General features: G+C 55.2%; 1 protein-coding gene across 7 annotated transcripts in view; it reads left to right on the top strand.

The window, feature by feature from the left end:
* UAP1 (UDP-N-acetylglucosamine pyrophosphorylase 1) overlaps positions 1 to 19,308 on the top strand; it is a 29,586-nt gene extending 10,278 nt beyond the window's left edge. For 5 of the 7 annotated variants that reach the window (XM_054711661.1, XM_054711663.1, XM_054711665.1 and 2 more), the window contains exons 3-11: positions 2,394 to 2,598; positions 4,514 to 4,689; positions 5,730 to 5,902; positions 11,543 to 11,736; positions 12,452 to 12,592; positions 13,138 to 13,326; positions 14,200 to 14,250; positions 16,863 to 16,929; positions 18,800 to 19,308. In XM_054711661.1, coding sequence (XP_054567636.1) covers positions 2,394 to 2,598; positions 4,514 to 4,689; positions 5,730 to 5,902; positions 11,543 to 11,736; positions 12,452 to 12,592; positions 13,138 to 13,326; positions 14,200 to 14,250; positions 16,863 to 16,929; positions 18,800 to 18,892 — 1,289 coding nt within the window. In that variant the 3' untranslated portion in view covers positions 18,893 to 19,308. Of the gene's footprint in view, positions 1 to 2,393; positions 2,599 to 4,513; positions 4,690 to 5,729; positions 5,903 to 11,542; positions 11,737 to 12,451; positions 12,593 to 13,137; positions 13,327 to 14,199; positions 14,251 to 15,508; positions 15,766 to 16,862; positions 16,930 to 18,799 lie in introns of those variants that run through there. The other 2 variants (XM_054711660.1, XM_054711659.1) reach the window with 2 other exon arrangements.
* The last annotated feature ends 1,357 nt before the right edge of the window (positions 19,309 to 20,665 follow it).

Below are 20,665 nucleotides of genomic sequence, written 5' to 3'. Positions count from 1 at the left end.
CTCCTGCCTCTGCAGCAGCACTGAGGATGTCCTACTAACGGCAGGGAGCGGGCCTAACCCGTTAGTCAGACATCCCTCCAGGGCTCCTGGGCTCCCAGAGGGATGTCTGACTGCCAGCTTAGGCCTGATCCCCGGGGAGCGCCCCAAGCTGTTAGTCAGACATTTCTCCAGGGCTCCTGGGCTGCCAGAGGGATGTCTGACTGCCAGCTTAGGCCTGACCCCCCTAAGCTGGCAGGTGGACATCCCCCGAGGAGTCCCGGACTGTGAGAGCGTGCAGGCCAGGCTGAGGGACACCTCCAAGTGCATAAATTTTCATGCACCGGGCCTCTAGTATGAAAATAAACAATAATTGATACCACTGCTTCATTTATTTAATGAAGTTTCTGAGAACTATGTGGGTTTTTTTAATCCTTTCCTGAAGATAGGATATTTTCTCATTGATTTTTTTTTTAGAGAGAGTAGAGGGGAGAGAGGGGTGGGGGAGAAAGAGAGAGAAAAGAAAAACCAAATTGATGTGAGAGAGACACATGGATTGGTTGCCTCCCGCATGTCAAGCTTGCAACTGAGGCACATGCCCTTAACTGGCCGACACTAACCACTGAGCAACAACAACCAGGGCAGTTTCTGAGAACTTTAATGAAAGTATGAAATTCAGGGAAGAAGAAAAGCCACCCCTCACTTCTTTCTCTCATCTGACACTTCCCAGCTCTTCCCAGCACCCACTCTGCCTCTTCTGTCCAGTCACTACCTGGTGCTGAGGTGTCACCTTACCGTGATGATGGGGTGGCTCTGAGACATGGTAGGCAGAGAGGTTTGGGTGGTTTAAAAATCCAAGCTGAGATCCTCTGTGGTTTAATAACAGTTTTGTTTGTTTGCATTTGGATCTTAAATCAATCTTGAATTTATTTTTATTTGAATAATAGTTTTTATTCAAGCATTATGGTTGGTTATTATTAGAGGCCCAGTGCCTGAATTCGTTTACCAGTGGGTGCGGGATCGGGCTGAGATGGGCTCTCCGACATCCCCTGAGGGGTCCCAGATTGTGAGAGGGTGCAGGCCAGGCTGAGGGACCCCACCAGTGCACGATCAGGGCCGGGGAGGGACATGGGAGGTTGGCCAGCCAGGGAGGGACCGCGGGAGGGCTCCAGGGAATGTCTGGTCCTTCTCACTCAGTCCTGATCTGCTGGACCCCAGCAGCAAGATAACCTACCAGTCAGAGCATCTACCCCCTGGTGGTCAGTGCACGTCATGTTGACTGCCCCCTGGTGGTCAGTGCACATCACAGCAAGCGGTTGAGCGGCCTTAGAATATCATTAGCATATTACACTTTGATTAGTTGGACGGACGACCAGATGACCGGACACTTAGCATATTAGGCTTTTATTACATAGGATTGCTGAACATTCAACTAGTGGAAATGGACAAGCTTCCAGCAGCAGAAATAAATCAGGAGCAAAGACTCCGTTTCACGTTCTGCTGCTGTGGACGGCCCATTACAAAGGCAGCTTCATCCATTTTACTGAAGTAAAAGTTAGACACTAACATACTAGTGTTAGGAGTTTTAACAAACTTTTACACCCACGTAACCTCCACTCTGTCCAAAGATAGAACATGGCCATCCCCCAGCCTCCAGGCGTTCGCTGGCACGCCCTGGGCTCATCCAGTCGGCTTAGGGCATGCTTCAGAGCCTGGCTTCCAACCGCTGCGCTGCACACGCCTTCCTAACAGGCTGCTTCCTGCACATGTACTGCATGGTAGCTTGCCTAGGGTATTAGCATGCTCATTGATGAACTAATTACTTAATACTGATTCATTTATTTATGCGCTGGCGGTCATTGAAGAGCATCGCCATTCACCCTGGAGCCTAGACACCTCCCGTCCTGGCCTTTTCTCCACTTGCCAAGTAGTCAGTACTTGTGAAACGTTCGTGACATCTCTTGGTTGTCACCTTCCAATGACCAGAAAGACGACCAATGGTTCATTGAAGCATATTACTTCGTGTTTGGTCTTTGGTTGGGTGTCTGTATAAATTAATTTTTAAAATATATTTTATTGCTTTTTTACAGAGAGGAAGGGAGAGGGATAGAGAGTTAGAAACATCGGTCAGCTGCCTCCTGCACACCCCCTGCTGGGGATGTGCCCGCAACCAAGGTACATGCCTTTGACCGGAATCGAACCTGGGACCTTTCAGTCCGCAGGCCGATGCTCTTTCCACTGAGCCAAACTGGTTAGGGCTGTATAAATTAATTTTTTACTAATAAAAATGTTTTTATTACAAGAGAGCCACCATGATTAGTGTGGAGTCCTCGTTGGTTATGCAGAGGGCGACCTCAGGGTTGGCCCTGAAGTGCTGATGGTTAGAGGTTTCCTGACACCAGCGTTTTCTCTCCTAGGACTTCTCCACATCTCTCAGAACAGAGTGGCGGTTCTTCTTCTAGCTGGTGGGCAGGGGACGCGGCTGGGTGTCACATACCCCAAGGGGATGTATGATGTTGGCTTGCCATCCCATAAGACCCTTTTCCAGCTTCAAGCAGAGCGAATCCTGAAGCTTCAGCAGCTAGCTGAGAAGTGCCATGGCAACAGATGCACCATCCCCTGGTAAGAGGCTCACTGGGGGCCCCAGCATGTGCTGGTTTAAGATACTCGGAATGCATGAGAGCTGCATTCCTAAGCAGACATAGTGCCGTTTCTGCTGGTTTTACTGCGAGTTGTCATCGCCACAGGTGTTACAGGTACACGCAGTGCAGCCAGGGAGGTGCGCACTGCAGCCCGAAGAGCACTGTGCTCTCCGCCAGCTTCTGCATCCTCACCCGAGTCCCTTTGATGCAGTGGGTTCTCTCCGTCTGGAAATTTCCTCCTCATTGGTGGTTCGTGTGTAGAATGTCTGAACGTTTGAGTCTTCGGAATTCGGAGGCGGCTCTGGTTCCCAGTGCCATTCTGCTTTCCAGTCTCCCCCTCTCAGAGCACTTAGGGTCTCCTTATCTTCAGTATCTGAAATTTCTCGGCATGGTGTGGATCTATTTTCACTGGGCTCTCTTAGTCTAGGAACTCGTGTTCTCAAGTACTAGGTTATCTAGCCTTTCCGAACCCCCTCCCCCCGCACCTGCCCCCTCCCCTGGCTGAAAGCTCCACGGACTTCTCTGCTGTGGGCCAGCCTCTGGGCTGGGCCGGGCACCAGGTCTGCCCGCCGGGCTCCTTGAGCACCGCCATTGTGGAGCTTCTCTCTGCTCGTTAGGAGGTGCTGGCTTAGCTCCTCCGTCTTTCTCCTCAGCTTTGGAATTAGCACGTTTTGTGGGTGACCCGCAGTGGGGTGTGCGTGTCCTCAGGTCCCTAACCCTGTAACAGCCCATGTGACCAGCAGAGGCGCTGCTGGCTTCTCTGCTCCTCTGCCCGGCCCGCGGCCGCCCGGGAGGAGGCCCCTGAAAGACCCTCCAGTCCTGCGGTTGAGTCTGGCCAGTGTTGCTTCCCACCGGCTCTGTGATTCTCCCAGACCCCCCAGGTCTTCCCGCACAACTGCCGCTTCATGCGGGTCCCTGTGGGGACTTTGGAGGGACATCGTGTCCTAAGCAGCCAGCAGGACTCCCAGCCCAGGCCCTGCGGTCATGTTGGCTTCCTTCGCTCCGCACAGCTGAAGTTGTGTTTCTCTTTGTCACCTTCTAGATCACACCCAAGCCCTTGTGCCCGAGTTCAAAATGTTAAAGAGACAGATACCTACTGCGGTGGGAATGATACCATGGTCTTCATTGATTCACTCAACAGGTGTCACTTAGTTGAGTGTGTCCTCTAGGTGCTGGTTTCAGATTTTCCTCCTCTGCCACCTGGGCTGGGGGGTTCCTGTGGCAACAAAGAGGAGACCTGTACTTCTCTGATTTCACATGAAGGCGACAGAGCCCACATGCCATTTCAGAATTTTAGCAGGAAACCACCAGAGGTCATTGGAATGTATCATAGATACCCTTTTCTACTTAGTTAAAATATGAGTTTGTGAACGTAAGAACATTCAAACCTGTAAAGAGTTTTTGTGAGTTTATTTGAGCCAAACTGTCGACAGTTGCCGGAAGCAGAACCTCACAGATTGGGATAATGCTCCAGAGAATGGTGGTTTTTCACCTGTTTTTATACGCTACAACCAAAGGAGGGGACGTAGGCGGGTTACATGAAATCCGTTGCTGATAGACTAGGGAGGCGGGAGAAAGCAAAGCGGCGGTGGCGGCGGGTGTGGGGGGGGGGGGGGCTTCTTCCCCGAGCTTGTCAGGTTAGCATGTGGCCCCTTTCCCACAGGTTTTTAACTTAAAATGTACTTTTCACAGTTCCCAGCTCTTTCCTTGGGCTGGCTGCAGGCTCTGTTGCCGGGGCTGTGGAGAGGCATGTCCTACCCGAGGGGGCAGGGGGTGGCAGAGGCTCCCCTGAGGGAGGCCACGTGCTCTCAAGATGTCCTTCAGCCCGGGGCCCGGACCAGGCTTTCTGTGCCCTGACCCGATGGCGCGGTCTCAGAAGACACTTCCTGCTGCAGGTACATAATGACCAGCGGCAGGACGATGCAGTCCACGGAGGAGTTCTTCGCCAAGCACAGGTACTTCGGGCTGCAGAAGGAGAGCGTCATCTTCTTCCAGCAGGGGATGCTGCCCGCCATGAGCTTTGACGGCAAGATCATTTTGGAGGAGAAGAGCAAGGTGTCCATGGCTCCAGGTCTGCGCCCTTCTTGTGGATGGTGACGGGGAATGGCAGTGACATAGTGATTGAATTTTAATTTCCTTTTTATATGGTGATCCTTTTTGCGAGCGTCTGTCCTGAGAGAGCCTGCATGCACCCAGAGCGCATGGTCCCTCTGCAGCCGCGCCCTCCGCCGGGGCTTATCCGAGCGAAAAATTGTGAACCCCCCAGTTTAAGAAGTCAGAGGCTGAGTTAGGGTTTTCTGTACTATTGCTTCTTAAAGAGCATTGGAATACGTGTTCGGAGACATTAAATGGCCAGGAGAGAGGGCCAGAGAACGAGAAACACACAGCTGCACACACAGGGCGCTCGGAGCCTCCGCCTCGCACAGACCCGGGCTGCACACACAGGGCGCTCGGTGGCGGCGGCAGCCGGAGCCAGGACCTGGGGTGACTCTGGTAGCAGGAGGCCAGGCTGCCGGTTCCTGTCTGATCTGTGGGGGGCGGGGAGGCTGAAGGAGACAGCAGTGTCCACAGGGTGCTTTTGGCTTCTTTTTCCTTCTTAATTCTTTTCAGTCAGGGAAGGACTGGCTGTTCTGAGCCCCCTGTGCTGTCTAATTTCGCATCATGAAGTCCGCTGTGGCTGAGGGTGCTGACAGGACACGAGGCAGCAGGAGGCAGAGGGAGGGGCTTTCCTAGCACCGAGCTTAGGTCACCACTGACCTTCATGTGAGTCTGGCTTTAAACCAGTGACTTGACATGAAGTTTCCACGTGATTTTCTCTCCGACATGGATGACGTTGTCAGGCTGCACATGCAGAGTCAGCGCCAATCATACAGACAGTAATAACACGTGGCAGATGTGGGTCGTCATGGTGTGATGGATGGTTTTGTATTTCACCGTGTGTTTCTGGCTAGATTGTTACAGGCAGGCTGAAAGGAAAGCGTGGCCTCTGGGGTGGCCTTGTTCGTGCACCGTGACTCTCCTTGAACAGCTCTTTCCTTGCCCACACTAAGCGACCTTCAGGTGACCTTCAGAATGGGTCTGCTGTGCTCTAAGGGCTGTCTCATTTCCCAGATGGGAACGGGGGCCTGTACCGGGCTCTGGCCGCCTGGGACATCGTGGGGGACATGGAGCGCAGGGGCGTCGGCAGCGTTCACGTCTACTGCGTTGACAACATCCTGGTGAGAGTGGCAGACCCACGGTTCATTGGATTCTGCGTTCAGCAGGGAGCAGACTGTGGCGCCAAGGTAAGGCCCTTCTCCACAGGTGAGGCTCCGGGGCTCCCTGCCAGCACTGCACGCAGGAGTCCGACCAGAGTTACTGGGGATCGGAATGTTGTAGAACCATTCATCTCTCCAGGGCGCTTAACCACCCACACCCACTTCTTTTCTTAACGTGGCTTCGTTTGGTTCCAGAGGTCAGGTCCGTCAGAAGTGAGTTTGCAGTTTGGGAGGGTGGGTCTCCCCAGGCCCGAGCATCCACGGGGCTCTGAGCCGGCTGTGGGGCTGTGGGGACAGAGCCACAGACAGCGGTCTTGGACGTGGGCGAGGCGCTCCTGGTAGTCTCTGGAATAAGACGGGGCATGCAGAGTGGGGGTGAGGACAGTTGGGATTAGTGATGGCTCCGCTGGCCACACACACGCAGGGACTAAGTGGGAGGGAGGGTACCGCCTTGGGTTGGGGCGGTGCTGTGGGAGCCATGCCTTCAGGGAGGCAGACAGGCCCTGGAGCGTATCTTGGAATCGGATGGACATGTTGGAAGGTTTGAAAAGACGGATGTAAATATTTTTCCTGGGAATCTGTAAAGGTATCAACTCTCACAAATTAAAGTATCACACCATCCTGATCAAAGTTCCAGTGACTCTCTTCTGGGGCCAAGACAGTGATGAAGCTTAGAATAAACATGGAAAGGCAGCCAGGAAATACTGAAGGGTGGAGAGGAGGAGGGGAGAGGTTTGGAGACACTGTCAGACATTCAGGGGGCTGCGAATACTGCACATGAGGCCTGCGGAGCTGACCCCAGGGAAGGCGGCAGATGGACGGCCAGACGCCGCCGGTGCACGGAGGAGTCGCTGTGCGACTCCCATCTCAGGTTTGGGGGGTGAATGAGGTCGCTGGCTGAGAATAAAGGAAGGTCTCTCCCTCAGTTCATACCACAATCGATTTCAAATGTATTACAGAGTCAAATATTAAACACTCCATAAAGATGTTAGAAGAAAAGGTAGAATAATTTTATTTATTTAAATTCTTTATTGTTTAAAGCATTACATAAGTCTCCTTTTCCCCCATTGACCTCTCCCCAGCCTCCCCCACCCCCCAGCACAGGCCCTTCCTCCTCCTCCCATTCCCGCCCCCCCTCCATGTGTGTCCATTGGTTATGCTCATATGCATGCAGGCAAGTCCTTTGGTTGATCTCTTACCCCCCACTCCCACCCTCCCCTGCCTTCCCTTTGAAGATTGACGGCCTGTTTGATGCTTCTCTGTCTCTGGCTCTATTTTTGTTCATCAGTTTATGTTGTTCATTAGATTCCACATATGAGTGAGATCATGTGATAGTTATCTTTCTCCAACTGGCTTATTTCGCTTAATATAATGCTCTCCAGGTCCATCCATGGTGTTGCAAATGGTAAGAGTTCCTTCTTTTTTATAGCAGCGTAGTATTCCATTGTGTAGATGTACCACAGTTTTCTAATCCACTCATCTGCTGATGGGCACTTAGGCTGTTTCCAAATCTTAGCTATTGCAAATTGTGCTGCTATGAACAAAGGAGTAAGAGGGTTCCTTTTTCTTCACATCCTCTCCAGCACTTGTTGTTTGTTGATTTGTTGATTAGAATCTATACTGATAAAAGGGTAATATGCTAATTAGGGTGGATGTCTTCTGGACGTCCTTCTGGACAAAGCAGCAGTGGCTGCGAGGGCCGAGGCTCAGGCAGCCATGGGGCTGTGAAAGGGCTGAGGCACGGCTGCGAAGGGCCCACGCTCAGGCCAGCAGTGGCAGCAGCAGCGGGGTAATGGGGGCGGTGCCTTTCCCTGATCCACCAGGTTGCCTCCTGCAGAGGGAGGCCAGACTGCGGCTTAGGCCAAGGGCTGAGGTGGTTAAGGTCAATCAGGCCAGCAGGGGAGCAAGTTAAGGGTCATCAGGCCGGCAGGCAGAGGCAGTTAGGGACGATCAGGCAGGCAGGCAGAGGGGTTAGGGGCGATCAGGCAGACAGGTGAGTGGTTAGGATCCAGAGGTCCTAGAGCGAGAGGGATATCCGACTGCTGGTTTAGGCCTGATCCCATAGGGGATGTCCTAAACTGGCAGTCGGACATCCCCCGAGGGGTCCCAGATTGGAGAGAGGGTGCAGGCTGGTCTGAGGGACCCCCCTCCCGTGCATGAATTTTGTGCACCGGGCCTCTAGTAATTTTATAATATTGACATGAAGGGAAGGTCTTTCTGACAAAAACAAATTAGATGGCATAAGTTTAGAAAGAAGGCTTGCCACAGAGACATGCCAGATCCCTGGTTGGAGATTTTCTGTTATAAAGATGTCCTTTCTCTCAAAATCTATCTACAGTGTGAACCTGGAAGGGGTGTCAGTCCGTTTGACCTCAGAAATGAGCACCCGAGCTCCAGGCCTCAGTCAGTTCCAGGCCTGAGGGCTTCATCACCACTTCTCGTTTTAGTATCATGTCACATTATATATATACTAGTAGCCCTGCACACGAATCCTTGCACCAGTAGCTTGCTGCCGCCCTCCAGTAGCTCTCCGCCTGCTGCCCTGCCCTCCTGTAGCTCCCTCCACCCCCCGCCCCCTCCCCTCATAGCCTGCTGCCCTGCCCCCTCCTGTAGCTCTCCACCACCCACTTGTAGCTTGCTGCCTCACCCTCCTGCTGATCCATGATCCGGTCATTACACGGTCGTTACGCTTCAAGGCGTAAATACCATTTGCATATTAAATCTTTATTATATAGGATTTTTAATATACATATTTTTTATTGATTTCAGAGAGGAAGGGAGAAGGAAAGAGCGAGAGAAACATCCATGAGGATAGAGAATCATGGATCGGCTGCCTCTTGCACGCGCCGCCCCCCCCCCCCCCCCCCCCCACTGGGTATTGAGCCCACAACCCGGGCATGTGCCCTGACTGGGAATCAAACCATGACCTCCTGGTTCATAGATCAACGCTCAACCACTGGGCCCTGCCAGCCGGGCTCATGTCACATTATAAAAGCAAACCCCTTACAGTAGTTACGTGTGCTGGTAGCTAGGAGCTGTGATTGGTGCCCTGACTTCATGAGTGTGCTGGTCTCACAGTCACTCTTCTCCACGCCCCCAGGTCTGTGTCTGGAACCAAATGGGACTGGACTGCTGTGTGTCCAGTTCCTAGAGGCATCAGAAACCACTTACTAATCTGTCCTCCCACCCTTTTCATTGTAGTAAAATCAAGACATGGTTTTAAAAGCCTCCTGCGTTAGGGAGAGTCACATTGCAGCAGTAGCATTCTTTGCAATACTTTCTCACCAGGCTCCTGTCTTGTGAGTTAAGCTTTTTAAGGAATGAGAGCCTTGAGAATAGACTGGAGCAGTGGTCGGCAAACTCATTAGTCAACAGAGCCAAATATCCACAGTACAACGATTGAAATTTCTTTTGAGAGCCAAATTTTTTAAACTTAAACTTCTTCTAACGCCACTTCTTCAAAATAGACTCGCCCAGGCCGTGGTATTTTGTGGAAGAGCCACACTCAAGGGGCCAAAGAGCCGCATGTGGCTCGCGAGCCGCAGTTTGCCAACCCGGCACTATAGGGTGGTGTGGTTTGCACAAAGCTGAAAGGGCAGGACCGTTGTGAGTTAAAGATCACTTTCCAGCACAAGCCTGCACCTCCCCCTGCCCCAGGCACCCATCTCCTACCCTTTAAGGGACCCCACGAGACTTGCAACCAGGGGAGCAACAGGCAGCAACAGCTTGTCCTGGGCCAGCTCCCCGAACCTGTCCCCAAGGCCCTTTTTCTCTCACTCTCAGCGAGCCAGAGCCGCCCGCCCGCCCGGGCTCTCCTGTGGCGGTTTCCCTGTCCCGGCTGTCACACACGCCCTCGGACTCCCACTCATTTTCTAAAGCGGCGCAGGGACTTTGAGGCTGATGGGTTGTAGCTCAGCTTTCAGGGTTTGGCTTGTGACAGCAGAGCAAGCTCTGAATTCCGCGCTGTCGTTTCTGAATAATGCCAGCTGCCCTCGCCCTGCGTGCAGTGCACAGATGCGTTCTTTGTCATTTAGACTTCCAGTCCTTGGAGGTTAGTCATTGTCATGGAGGTCAACCCTTCACCCTGAGATGAACACTTGGCACGTGTGCAGTGTGCAGGCTTCCTGCTGTTGCCAGGCGGTGGGAGTAGGGGGCACAGAGGGGATTGGGAAACAAACCTGTGCAAGTTTGTTTTTCTCACGGGATGAGAGGAGTCGATTCAAACTCCCAGATAGGGAGATGCCCGCTGTGGGCAGGGAGCGGGAGGCAGGGCTGGTGGAGGGGGCGCCTCCGAGAGGCCGTGCCTGGCCGTGCAGTCCCCTCCAGCTCCAGCCCTTCCTTGGTAGGAGGTTCCTTTTCACCGAATCCTGTGCTCCTTTCAGGGCAAATAGTGCAAGGACACAGCGGGCAGCCCGCAGCGCGGCCTCCGGCCTCCGGCTGTGGGAACCGAGCTCTCGCTCCTGCCTTTGCCGCTGGCAGGTCGGCGCTGGCTGTGCTGACTAAGGAAATCAGTTGCTGGAGAAAAGTTGTAACTTGACTGATTTGGTTTCATCTATACTTAGCAGAGACTTTTCAAACCCGGGACACACTTTTCAGAATGCTTGGAAGCGGCTGGCACTTGGGTGAACAGGCAGAGCCCGCAGGCCCTTCAGCTACTCTTTACTGTGACCCTCCCGTGGCTCTTCGTGCCATCGGGTCCTGCCTTCAAAGCAGTTCGCTCACAGTTGTCTCCTGAACAAGTTAGACGTTTAGATGAGTTGTGTGGGGTTGGGGTGGCGGGTGTCAGAAGTACCTGTGAGGTGTTTTTAATGAAATACTCCTACATCTCCCTCTGATTTCCACACACCCTTTCTCTCAGCTCCCCCGCCTGGAGCCATTCACAGAAGGCCCATAGCTGGTTTGCAAACTTTTTTAAAGCGTAGAACCTCTGCAGACAAAGCCTAGAGGGACACAGATCAGTGGGATGGACCTTTCCACCTGCCTGCTGCCCTGCCTCCCAGTGACATCCCTCAAAGCAAGGAATATGCTGTTTCCGTGAATGAAAATGGGGGGGAAAAAGCCTTTTCAAATGAAATAGTGATTTGGGCAATATAAAACGAGAGGCAGAAGGCCTTACTTTTTGTCTTGTGAATCTCAGAGAAATTTCATTCCATTTATTCTCCAAGTAGCTGAGTGTGGTTAAGGATACATTAAATAATAAACGTAAAGGTATTTGGGGGACATAGGTTTCTCATTCAGTTATTCCCAGTTCCGGAGATTCCTGAAATGTGTCCCCGGTTTGAAAAGTCTCTGCTAAGTATAGATGAAACCAAATCAGTCAAGTTACAACTTTTCTCCAGCAACTGATTTCCTTAGTCAGCACAGCCAGCGCCGACCTGCCAGCGGCTGAGGCAGGAGCGAGGGCTCGGTTCCCACAGCCAGACGCCGAGGCCAGAGGCCCTGAGCTGCGGGCCGCCTGCTGTGTCGGGGACTTGCTGCTCCCGGGCAGTTAGCGATGAGCCTCCCGTCCAGTTGGAAGGGAGTCTGTCAGAGACTGTGCAGGGGCCGGGACGGCCTGCAGCCAGCGACTCCCCCTGCCTGGTACGTGCAGGTGCACCGGGGCTGTGGAAGTGGCCGAGGGGCACGTCGCGAGTGCGTGTCTTCCTGTGCTGTTGTCTGCCTGGGCAGGTGGTGGAGAAGACGAACCCGACAGAGCCCGTGGGCGTGGTGTGCCGCGTGGATGGGGTGTACCAGGTGGTGGAGTACAGCGAGATCTCCCTGGCCACGGCGCAGCGGCGGGGCCCGGACGGGCGGCTGCTGTTCAACGCGGGGAACATCGCCAACCATTTCTTCACCGTGCCCTTTCTGAGAGACATTGTCAGGTACGGCCGCGTGGGCGTTGGGATGTGGGTTGCGTGAGAAGTCGGGAGATAACCCCAAGTCCAGTCCTGCAGAATTCGTCCACTTCCTGGGGTCACCTCTGCCCAGTGAAGTGTCCCTGGCACTGGCGGTCAGTGAGCTGGGTCATAGGAGCCCCTCCCGGGGCGTAAGCTGAGGGCACAGTCGCCCCTTTTCTTCTCTTCCCTCCTGCCGGCGTGCTAGGCCTTGGTGAAGCGAAGGACAGACACGCACCCCGTCTCTCCCACAGCCGGACACTTTGGAGACGCATTTGTCCCACAGCTGCTGAGCCAGCGTCCGGGACGTGCAGAGGGGGTGCCAGTCTGCGGGAGCTGGTGCCTTGGAGAGTGAGGGCAGCCGGGCCCGGGCGGAGCGTCTGCCCTGCCTGCCCGCCCGGGTTGTAGAGTGAAGGGCACAGGGTGGCTGCTCAGTCAGCCTGGCCCTGGGCGTCCACTCAGTTCCCAGCGAGTCCCAGGCCCCGTGCTGCCGTGGCCTCGCTCCTTCACCGCAGTGACTGTTGGTGCTCCACTGCCCCCAGGCTTGGAGGCCCCCGGGGAGGGATGGGGCAAAGCAGAAGGTTTATGAACGATGGGGTCCCGGGGAGGCGTTGGTGTGACGGGTGTGGTGTGTGAGGCCGCACTTGGGCGCGCGGGCCTCGGAGCGCCTCCCTCTCGCAGTGACCGTCTCTCTCCTGCCTAGTGTTCACGAGCCGCAGCTGCAGCACCACGTGGCTCAGAAGAAGATTCCGTACGTGGACTCCCAGGGGCAGCGCATGGAGCCCGACAAGCCAAACGGAATAAAGATGGAAAAGTTCGTTTTCGACATCTTCCAGTTTGCAAAGTAGGTTTAACACAGCCAGTAGGATGGACCGAGTGTCTCGAACCTGCCTCCCCCTCCCAGGCAGGACGCGGCCTCTGCACACTTGAGGCCGGTGCCGGGTGTTGTGACGGCATCAGAGCCCCGTCCACGAGTGCCGAGTTGCCCGGAGGCTGTTCCTCTGTCGGTGGTCTCAGCGACTACCAGGCCCGCCAGAGAGTTGGCCCTGGACTCAGGTGTCTCCCTGCCTGAGAGTAAGTGTCACAGAGAGTGTGCTTAGATCCCGTAGCTCGCCAGAAGTCTCCGAACTGACCAGTATGAAAACGCAGGAGCAAATTAGCTAAGAGTCGTCTCACCAAATACATTCCTAAGTCATCCCTTCTCCCCCAGAACAGACACTACTGGGATCCTTTTGCACCCAGATTTCTAGTCTCTGTGACTAGTTATTTCTTGGAGCCTTTGTCTGGGCTGCGTGGAGACCCGCGGGGGGCGCGGAGGCGGGGCCCTGGGGGCCGTGCTGGGAGCAGCTCTATTTTGTAGCCAGGCTTCTCCGTTCGCTTCCCCTGCAGGAAGTTTGTGGTGTACGAGGTGCTGCGGGAAGACGAGTTCTCCCCTCTGAAGAACGCCGACAGTCAGAACGGCAAGGACAACCCCACCACGGCCCGGCACGCGCTCATGTCCCTGCACCACTGCTGGGTGCTCAACGCCGGGGGCCACTTCATCGACGAGAACGGCTGCCGCCTGCCCGCCATTCCCCGGTGAGTGTGTGCCCTGGCCCTCGCTCCTGGCCGCCTCCTCTCTCTGCTGTTACTGCGTCTTTCAGCATCCCTGCCCGGGTGCGGGAACGCCTGCTCCCCGCACAGGGATTGTGGAAGCCCTCGTGTTCACACGTCTCCCGGGCGTGAAGTGACTCCAGCTGAGCAGGAGTTAGAAGGTGACCCCTCTGGTGTGCCTCTGGGTCTGGCTATCAGCAGCAGCTGTACCATAGGTCACTGCCCACACATCTGGGGGACCCCCAAAACTCCCGCCACCCCCACTCCTATGAGACACAGGGCCACCGTGGCAGCCTCAGGTCATAAGAGAGGCGCCAGGCAGGGAATGAATGCCACCGAGTCCCGAGGCCCAACCTTGAGAAATGTTACGGGTTTTAGAAGTTGAAACTAGGAGATTGTGAAGAGCTACTCAGCCGGATGCAAAGTCCTTTTAGGCTAAATCTGACGTTTTATGATAAAACCTTCCCTGGCCCCTGGAAGCCCTGCTAAGTCGTTGGGTTTCTGTGCTCACGAAGCATGTCCTGCCGGTCAGTTGCGCCCTCATGGACGGAGTGTCTGGCTGGGAGCTGCTGAGCGCGGCCGTGCTGGGCCTGACGGGCGGCTGGTCTGGCTGTGTCACCGAAGGGGCCGTGCTGGGCGTCCTGGCCAGGGCCGCCCCGGGAGTCTCCTCAGCGAGCCTCTGGGCAGGTCAGCTGCCCTTGCTTCGTCTTGGCCATTGAGTTTGTTTTTTAACCCTCCATCTCCTTTGCTGAGTTTATCCTTTACCATCCATCCTGCCTCCAGGCCAGCAGAGTTTGCAGTTCCCTCCTCGTTATGTTTGGTTTGCTCACCCAGTAATGCTTCTTTATTCCCACCCAGCACCGCTGCGCACGGACAGCCCGAGGCCGTCACAGCCGGGGTCGCGGACAAGTAACTATCCCGCCTCCTGCAGCATGCGGTGGGCCGGCTGCGCTTCTCCCTGAGCTAGTGTAGCGCTGCCGCGGGCGGGGGCGGGGCTGCGGTGGGCGCTGCTTCCTTGGTGGCAGGCACCTGTCTGGACACTAACTCAGCGCAGTGCATGCTGGGCACGGGCAGCATGTCGTACTAAGACCCCACAGGTGTCTGAGCCGCAGTGAGCATTCGCAAGTGAAGGTAAGGCCTGGCGCAGGTGCCTGGCTGGGAGCACCCGCACAGCGACACCAAGCATGCTGTGAGGTGTGTCTCCTGGCCTGGACGTCCTGCCTGAGGCCCCGAGGGGCAGAAGCTGTTCTTTGATTTGTTCTCATGCTAATAGCTCCCCATTTCGGTCTCTCTGGGTTAATACCAGTCACTTGCTGTCCTCTCCTAAGAAAGTGTCTCCTAAGAGCAGGTCATTTTTAGCTGGAGTACCCCATGTCCCCTCCCCTCTGGGTGCTGGCAGCATCTGCAAAGCCATGGTCTGCGTAGCTAGAGAGAGCGGCAGATGCTTGTTGCACCCCCGCGGGGGACAGGCCTGGTTTGGAGGGTAGGTTGTTGAGATCCCTGGGGACTGTGCCGGGCAGGGTCTGGGGCCTCGTCGCCTGCCTTGCCGCCTGTCCTTTGCCTCGCCCTGCTGAGGCCGGCATGGCTGTCCGGTCTGGGACGTGGCTGTGCCAAGGAGGGGGACGCCCAGAGCCGGCTCCTGTCTTCTAGGAGTCCCGGGTCGGTCATCCTCGCACCAGGGGGACTGGGTGCAGCGTCTGGAAGCAGCTGCCTTTATGATTTAAGAAATAGATTTTCGACCCTAAATTTCCTTCTCATTGAACCACACAGCTTTGAACCTGAAAAGTGAGCATTTCTTAATTATACAGCTGCAACACCCTCCAGTTCTCAGTTAAGATACAAAACGTTTTAAAGTTCTCCCTGTGCGGGTGCTCTGCGCTGGTCCTTTTCTCCCCGTTCCCTTTAGTTCTCTGTGGTGGGACCTCTGTGGTGCAGAGGGAGGTCATGTTCAGGCCAGGATGTGTTCCTCGGGTTCGAAACCAAGTCCCTCGGCCTCAGGTTCAGGTTCAGGTTCAGGTGCAGGTGGAACTTCATTTTCCCATTTGGCGTATGTGACCCTGAGCTGCCCAGGGGGTCTGTGCTGGATCTCTGGGGCTCTCGTGATGGAAGCTGACACAGGTCTGCAGAGCCATGCACCCCACCTTTAAAGCATCTTTCCTCCCATCAGCCGGAGAGCCACCCCCACTCAGGCCGCAGATGCTGTCAGCGTGCAGATGCCACGGGGCTCGTGCGGAGAGCAAGTGTTTCCTGCAGCCCCGGGAGGGTCCCGGTGCGTGTGGGTCTTCCCCTTCACCTGAGGATACGCTTGCTGACTTGAGAGAGGGGAGGGAGAAACACCCATGTGCGAGAAGCATCCGTTGGTTGCCTTCTTTACATACCCAACCGGGGGTTGAACCCCCAGCCTAGGTATGCGCCTGAGCAGGAATCCAGCCAGCTGAGCCGCAGCGCGGTGCCTCAGCAGATGCCCGAGAAGCATCGTTTTGTTGAATAAATGAAGGAGGGCGGGCGCTGTGGAGTAGCAGTAGGGAAGGTGGGGCTTGAGCTATCTAGAGGCGAGGGAAGGTGGGGAGGTGAGCTCGTCACAGGGACCTGGTGGGAATGACCTGGAATAACCTGGAGTGGCCTGGTCTGAGTGGCGTGGCAGATGGGGGTCCGGGGAGCAGGACATGAGCGCGAGCAGCTTGAATTCAGCTGACGGCTCTGTCGGAGGAAGACCGGGCATGGCCCACTCGGGCTCGGCTCTGGGCTGGGCTGTCGTTTGAGGCCCCGTGTGAGCACAGGGACGGAGAGGGGTCTCCAGGCGGCAGGAGGCCGGCTTCTGTGCACCTTGGGTCCTGTTGTAAAGCTCTTGAACTGGCGAAAACTCAGAGGCCTCATGGCTTTAAATACGTTTTAACACTGCTTGTTGCTCTGTGCCAGGTGATTGAGGCACGCAGGCTTGCAGGTGCTGTCAGTGCTGAGCGTGGCCTGGAGGAGGCGCTGGTGGCGGGCCTGCTGTCGCAGCCATGCGTGGCTACGGGCACTTGGAACACGGTCATTGTGATGCGAATTTAATTTTAAAATTAAAATTCAGTCTTATAGTTTCCAGGAGTTCAAGTGTGAGTGCCCATGTGGCGAGTGGCTGCCGTACGGGTTGCATCGTTAGCGTCTTTGCAGACTTGGTGCCTCGCTCTCTGGGTGTGGTGAGGAGTGAAGTGAAGTGTGAAGGATCAGAGCACCTGGGGACGTACCGGAACATGTCTGTTTGGTCCGCTGTCCCTTCTTTGTCTGTTAAGACTTGGAAGTGTAGACAGTGAGATGTCCAGGAGGCGCTGCTGCACCGGCGGCGAGAGGCGGCACGCCCTGGGGTGCCTGCTGACCCTGACCGTGTCCGGGAACCTAATCCTCTGGGCGCTTGGTGGTCGTCGGGCTGTTAACAGCAGAACTCTGTTCTCACAAGCTTCTCAGAGGAAAGCTCTTCTGTCCTTTCCCTCTGGCTGGCGACGTGGGGACAGTCTGTGACACCCGTGGTCTCTCCCCAGCTTGAAGGATGCCAGCGATGACCCGATCCAGTGTGAAGTCTCCCCCCTCACCTCCTACGCCGGAGAGGTGAGTATGGCTTTCCTGCTCCTTTAAAAGCGGAGTCTGGTTCTGGGTCACGTTTCAGTGGAGCTGCCCTCCCGGGACGGAGCGTCGCGGGGACCCTCCCGAGGAGCGGACCTGGCAGAGCCGCCTTTGCTCTCGGCCTTTGCCCGCGAGTCCCCGCCTCTGCGCGGAGCCCACGAGGCTGGTTCCCACGAGGACGCCGCCACCTCGGTGCCTTTCCCTGGCACCTGGGACGCAGCGGCTTTTCAGAACATGGCTGCCTTGTTGTGTGGATGGACCCGCGGCTCCTCTTCCTTCGTTTATTTTTTATTAATCCTCGCCTGAGGATGTTTTTCCCATTGCCCTTCAGAGAGAATGGGAGGAAGAGAGGGAGAGAGAGAGAAACATCCATGTGAGAGACACATCGACTGGTTGCCTGCCACACGGGCGGGATCGAACCTGCAACCCAAGTACATGCCCGGGACTGGGAATTGAATCCGAGGCCGATGCTCCAACCACGGAGCCACGCGGAGGGTCTGTTTTGTTCCCAAACCTAGTGCTGTCGCTTTGAGAACCAGGGAGCTGGTTCTTCTCATGTGTGACGTGTTTCCCAGAGACCCCGTCAGAGGCAGCCACCCCTCCCCCATGCTTAGCAAGTGACCCGCACTGGGGACGATTAAATGAGTATCATCTTATTAACTTTAGAGATTCCATTATAATCAGAGTAATTTTACTGTGTGTTGTCTGTTTCATGCTGTTATAAGTGGTCATTAAGCTCAGTTTAAAGTGTGTACCAGATAGAGAAGATAAGTGTCACACCATCTCACCTTTATGTGGGATCAAATGAACCAGATAGACTGATGAACAATTTAACAGGGAGTTTGAAGCATGGACAGACTGTGGGACCTGAGAGGGAAGGCAGGAGAGGGTGGGTGGGATGAGACCAGCCAAAGACCTTGTGCGTGTGCGCATACGCATAACCCGTGGACACAGACAATAGGGTGGTGAGGGGGTGGATGGGGGCAGGAGCGGCTGGAACAGGAGGGGAAAAGGAGGACCTATGTCAGTGATGGCGAACCTATGACACGCGTGTCAGCACTGATGCTTGTAGCCATTTCTGATGATGATGACACGCCCGCTGAGGCGGCCGCATGCCGAGGATGAAACATTTGCTGCTCCTGAGGATGAAACATTTGCGAAATAATGTTTTTTTCTCAAAGTGACACACTACCCGAGTTATGCTCAGTTTTTTGGCGAAGTTTGACACACCAAGCTCAAAAGGTTGCCCATCACTGACCTATGTAATACTTCCAATAATAAAGATTAAAAAGCTAATAAAATAAAATGTAAAAAAAAACACAACAAAAAACAACCATCAATTCTCCATTGTCAGCTGCAGAGGTTTAAAGGGATTTGATGCCAACAAATTGCCAGGTCACTCAGAGTCCCACCGGCTCCTTTCAGACAACCTGGAAGTATTTGGAGGTCCGTGAACACCAGGCTCATTCGGGAGTGGGTAAATGTCAGGCTGGTGTTGTTGGGGAGCCGGGGACGGGGGCAATTCAAAAGAGAAAGAGAAAACCCCGAGTGCTTTATGTTCGACTTTAGTCAGGTTCCTAATCCTCTGAGCTTGTGCTGACTTTTTCTTACTAAGTTTTGGGTTTTATTTTAAATTTGCTCATGGCATAAGACTGAACTACAGGCATACCAGGCCACCATATAAGAAGTCCTGCAATGAGGAAAAAGGTGTGCACCAAATCAGTGCACACCTACGGACTCACCCTCTGATCTCGGCCCAGCTCCTGTCCTCACACCCTGAAGCGTGACCGCAGCCCCGGCTGCCTTGTAGCCGTGTCGCCATTTCCTAACCTGCTTCGTCTCGCCCTCCTCTTAGGGACTGGAGAGCCTCGTGGCCCACAGGGAGTTCCACGCGCCGCTGATCATTGACGAGCACGGGGTCCACGAGCTGGTGAAGAACGGGCTGTGAGGCAGGCGCTGTCCTCGCAGTGAGAGCGAGCGGCTTCTCTTGGTGACCCGCCGGGCCCGCAGGCCCGCAGGCTGCTCCGCTCCGCGAGCCCCGCAGCGGCCGCACTGCCCCGGAGCTGGGGACTGGATTCTGGGCGTTTTTATGATTCTCGGCTCCTTGAAGGTCTTATTTATATCTTCCAGTCGTGGGCTGTTCCCCAGCCAGGGACCATGCCGACCTGGACACATCCTGCCGCTGTGTCCGCGCAGGGTGCGCGGCTCGGTCCTGGCCGGGCCCGGCCCCTCGCAGCGGACAGAGATCATGTGCATTGCTCACGGGGAAGGGTTTCTATGGTACTGAAGGTTGTTTTACTTTATCAAAAAGTAAACTTTTTAAAGAAAATAATCGGACAGGGAAATAAACTTGTAGTCTCTGTACCTTGAGGAATTCATTCCGTTGGGAAAAGAGGGAACTTGGGATAATGCACACCACAGGCTGCCGCTGTGGGAAATGGCAGACACGACGTCCCCACCCAGCGCCGGGCTCTGGTCAGTTCTCGCAGGGCCTGGTCCGCAGGCGCCGTGGCTGGTCTGGGCACGTGCGGTGGCACAGCTGGGGGCGGGGGGCGGGGCTGGCCCTGGCGCGTCCTGTCCAGCCGGGACCTCGTTCACCCCAGCGCTTCGCTTTCCCGAGGCCTTGCGGCACGTCTGCCTGGGCAGGTTAAACACCGCCGTCCATGAATAATGTGGTTATTAAAACATGGACCATCGATTTGTGTCTAAAATAAGATTTGCATGAAAGTATTGAGCTTTATAAATACATTTTACCAAGCATTTATTGACCAAACGCATACAATTAGCATCTGGATAAATGAAGTCTGCAATCTGTCTAGGAAGGGATGAATGCGTTTCCTCTCCCCTGACAGGCTGTGGCGGGGGGAGTGCTGGGAGGGCCCTGGGTGTGGAAGCGGAGGTCTCAGGCCCGGATCTAGCACGTGATGCTGATACTGGTGTCTAAGCTCATTTTCTGTGGTAAGGCCTAAACCATGTGTTCAGCATATTTCCTGTTTTATCTCAGTAACAGCCCGATTTTGCTCTTTTCCATCCCATTTCTCAAGAAGATTTGTGAGGTTTGCGTTCTCCATCAGAGCGAGCTCCTGGCGGGAGGACTGACCCTCCTCTCTGCCAGGGGTTCCCGCTGCCCCTCGCGCACTGGGTCGCACCGATGGCTGGCCGGGACGGGTTTGATGGCGAGGACCGTGGTGGGGCTGGGTGGGAGGTGCTGGCGGTCTGTTCCTTCACACTAGTCAGAAAATACACAATTGGGGAGATACTTACGAAAATGGGAGTTAGAGGCCTTGGCCGCTGAGTGGGAGTAAAATCCAAGTGTCCTGACTGCAGGCCCTGCCTTCGTGAGGCTGTGCTGCCCTGCCACGCCTTCCCACCCAGAGCCTTCCCACCCAGAGCCTTCTCACCCAGAGCCTTCTCACCCAGAGCCTTCCCACCCAGAGCCTTCCCACCCAGAGCCTTCTCACCCAGAGCCTTCCCACCCAGAGCCTTCCCACCCAGAGCCTTCTCACCCAGAGCCTTCCCACCCAGAGCCTTCTCACCCAGAGCCTTCTCACCCAGAGCCTTCCCACCCAGAGCCTTCCCACCCAGAGCCTTCTCACCCAGAGCCTTCCCACCCAGAGCCTTCCCACCCAGAGCCTTCTCACCCAGAGCCTTCTCACCCAGAGCCTTCCCACCCAGAGCCTTCTCACCCAGAGCCTTCCCACCCAGAGCCTTCCCACCCAGA

This window comes from Eptesicus fuscus, chromosome 22 (assembly GCF_027574615.1).
Source record: "Eptesicus fuscus isolate TK198812 chromosome 22, DD_ASM_mEF_20220401, whole genome shotgun sequence".
Classification (NCBI taxonomy): domain Eukaryota; kingdom Metazoa; phylum Chordata; class Mammalia; order Chiroptera; family Vespertilionidae; genus Eptesicus; species Eptesicus fuscus.
This window is presented reverse-complemented; position numbering and strand designations above follow the sequence as displayed.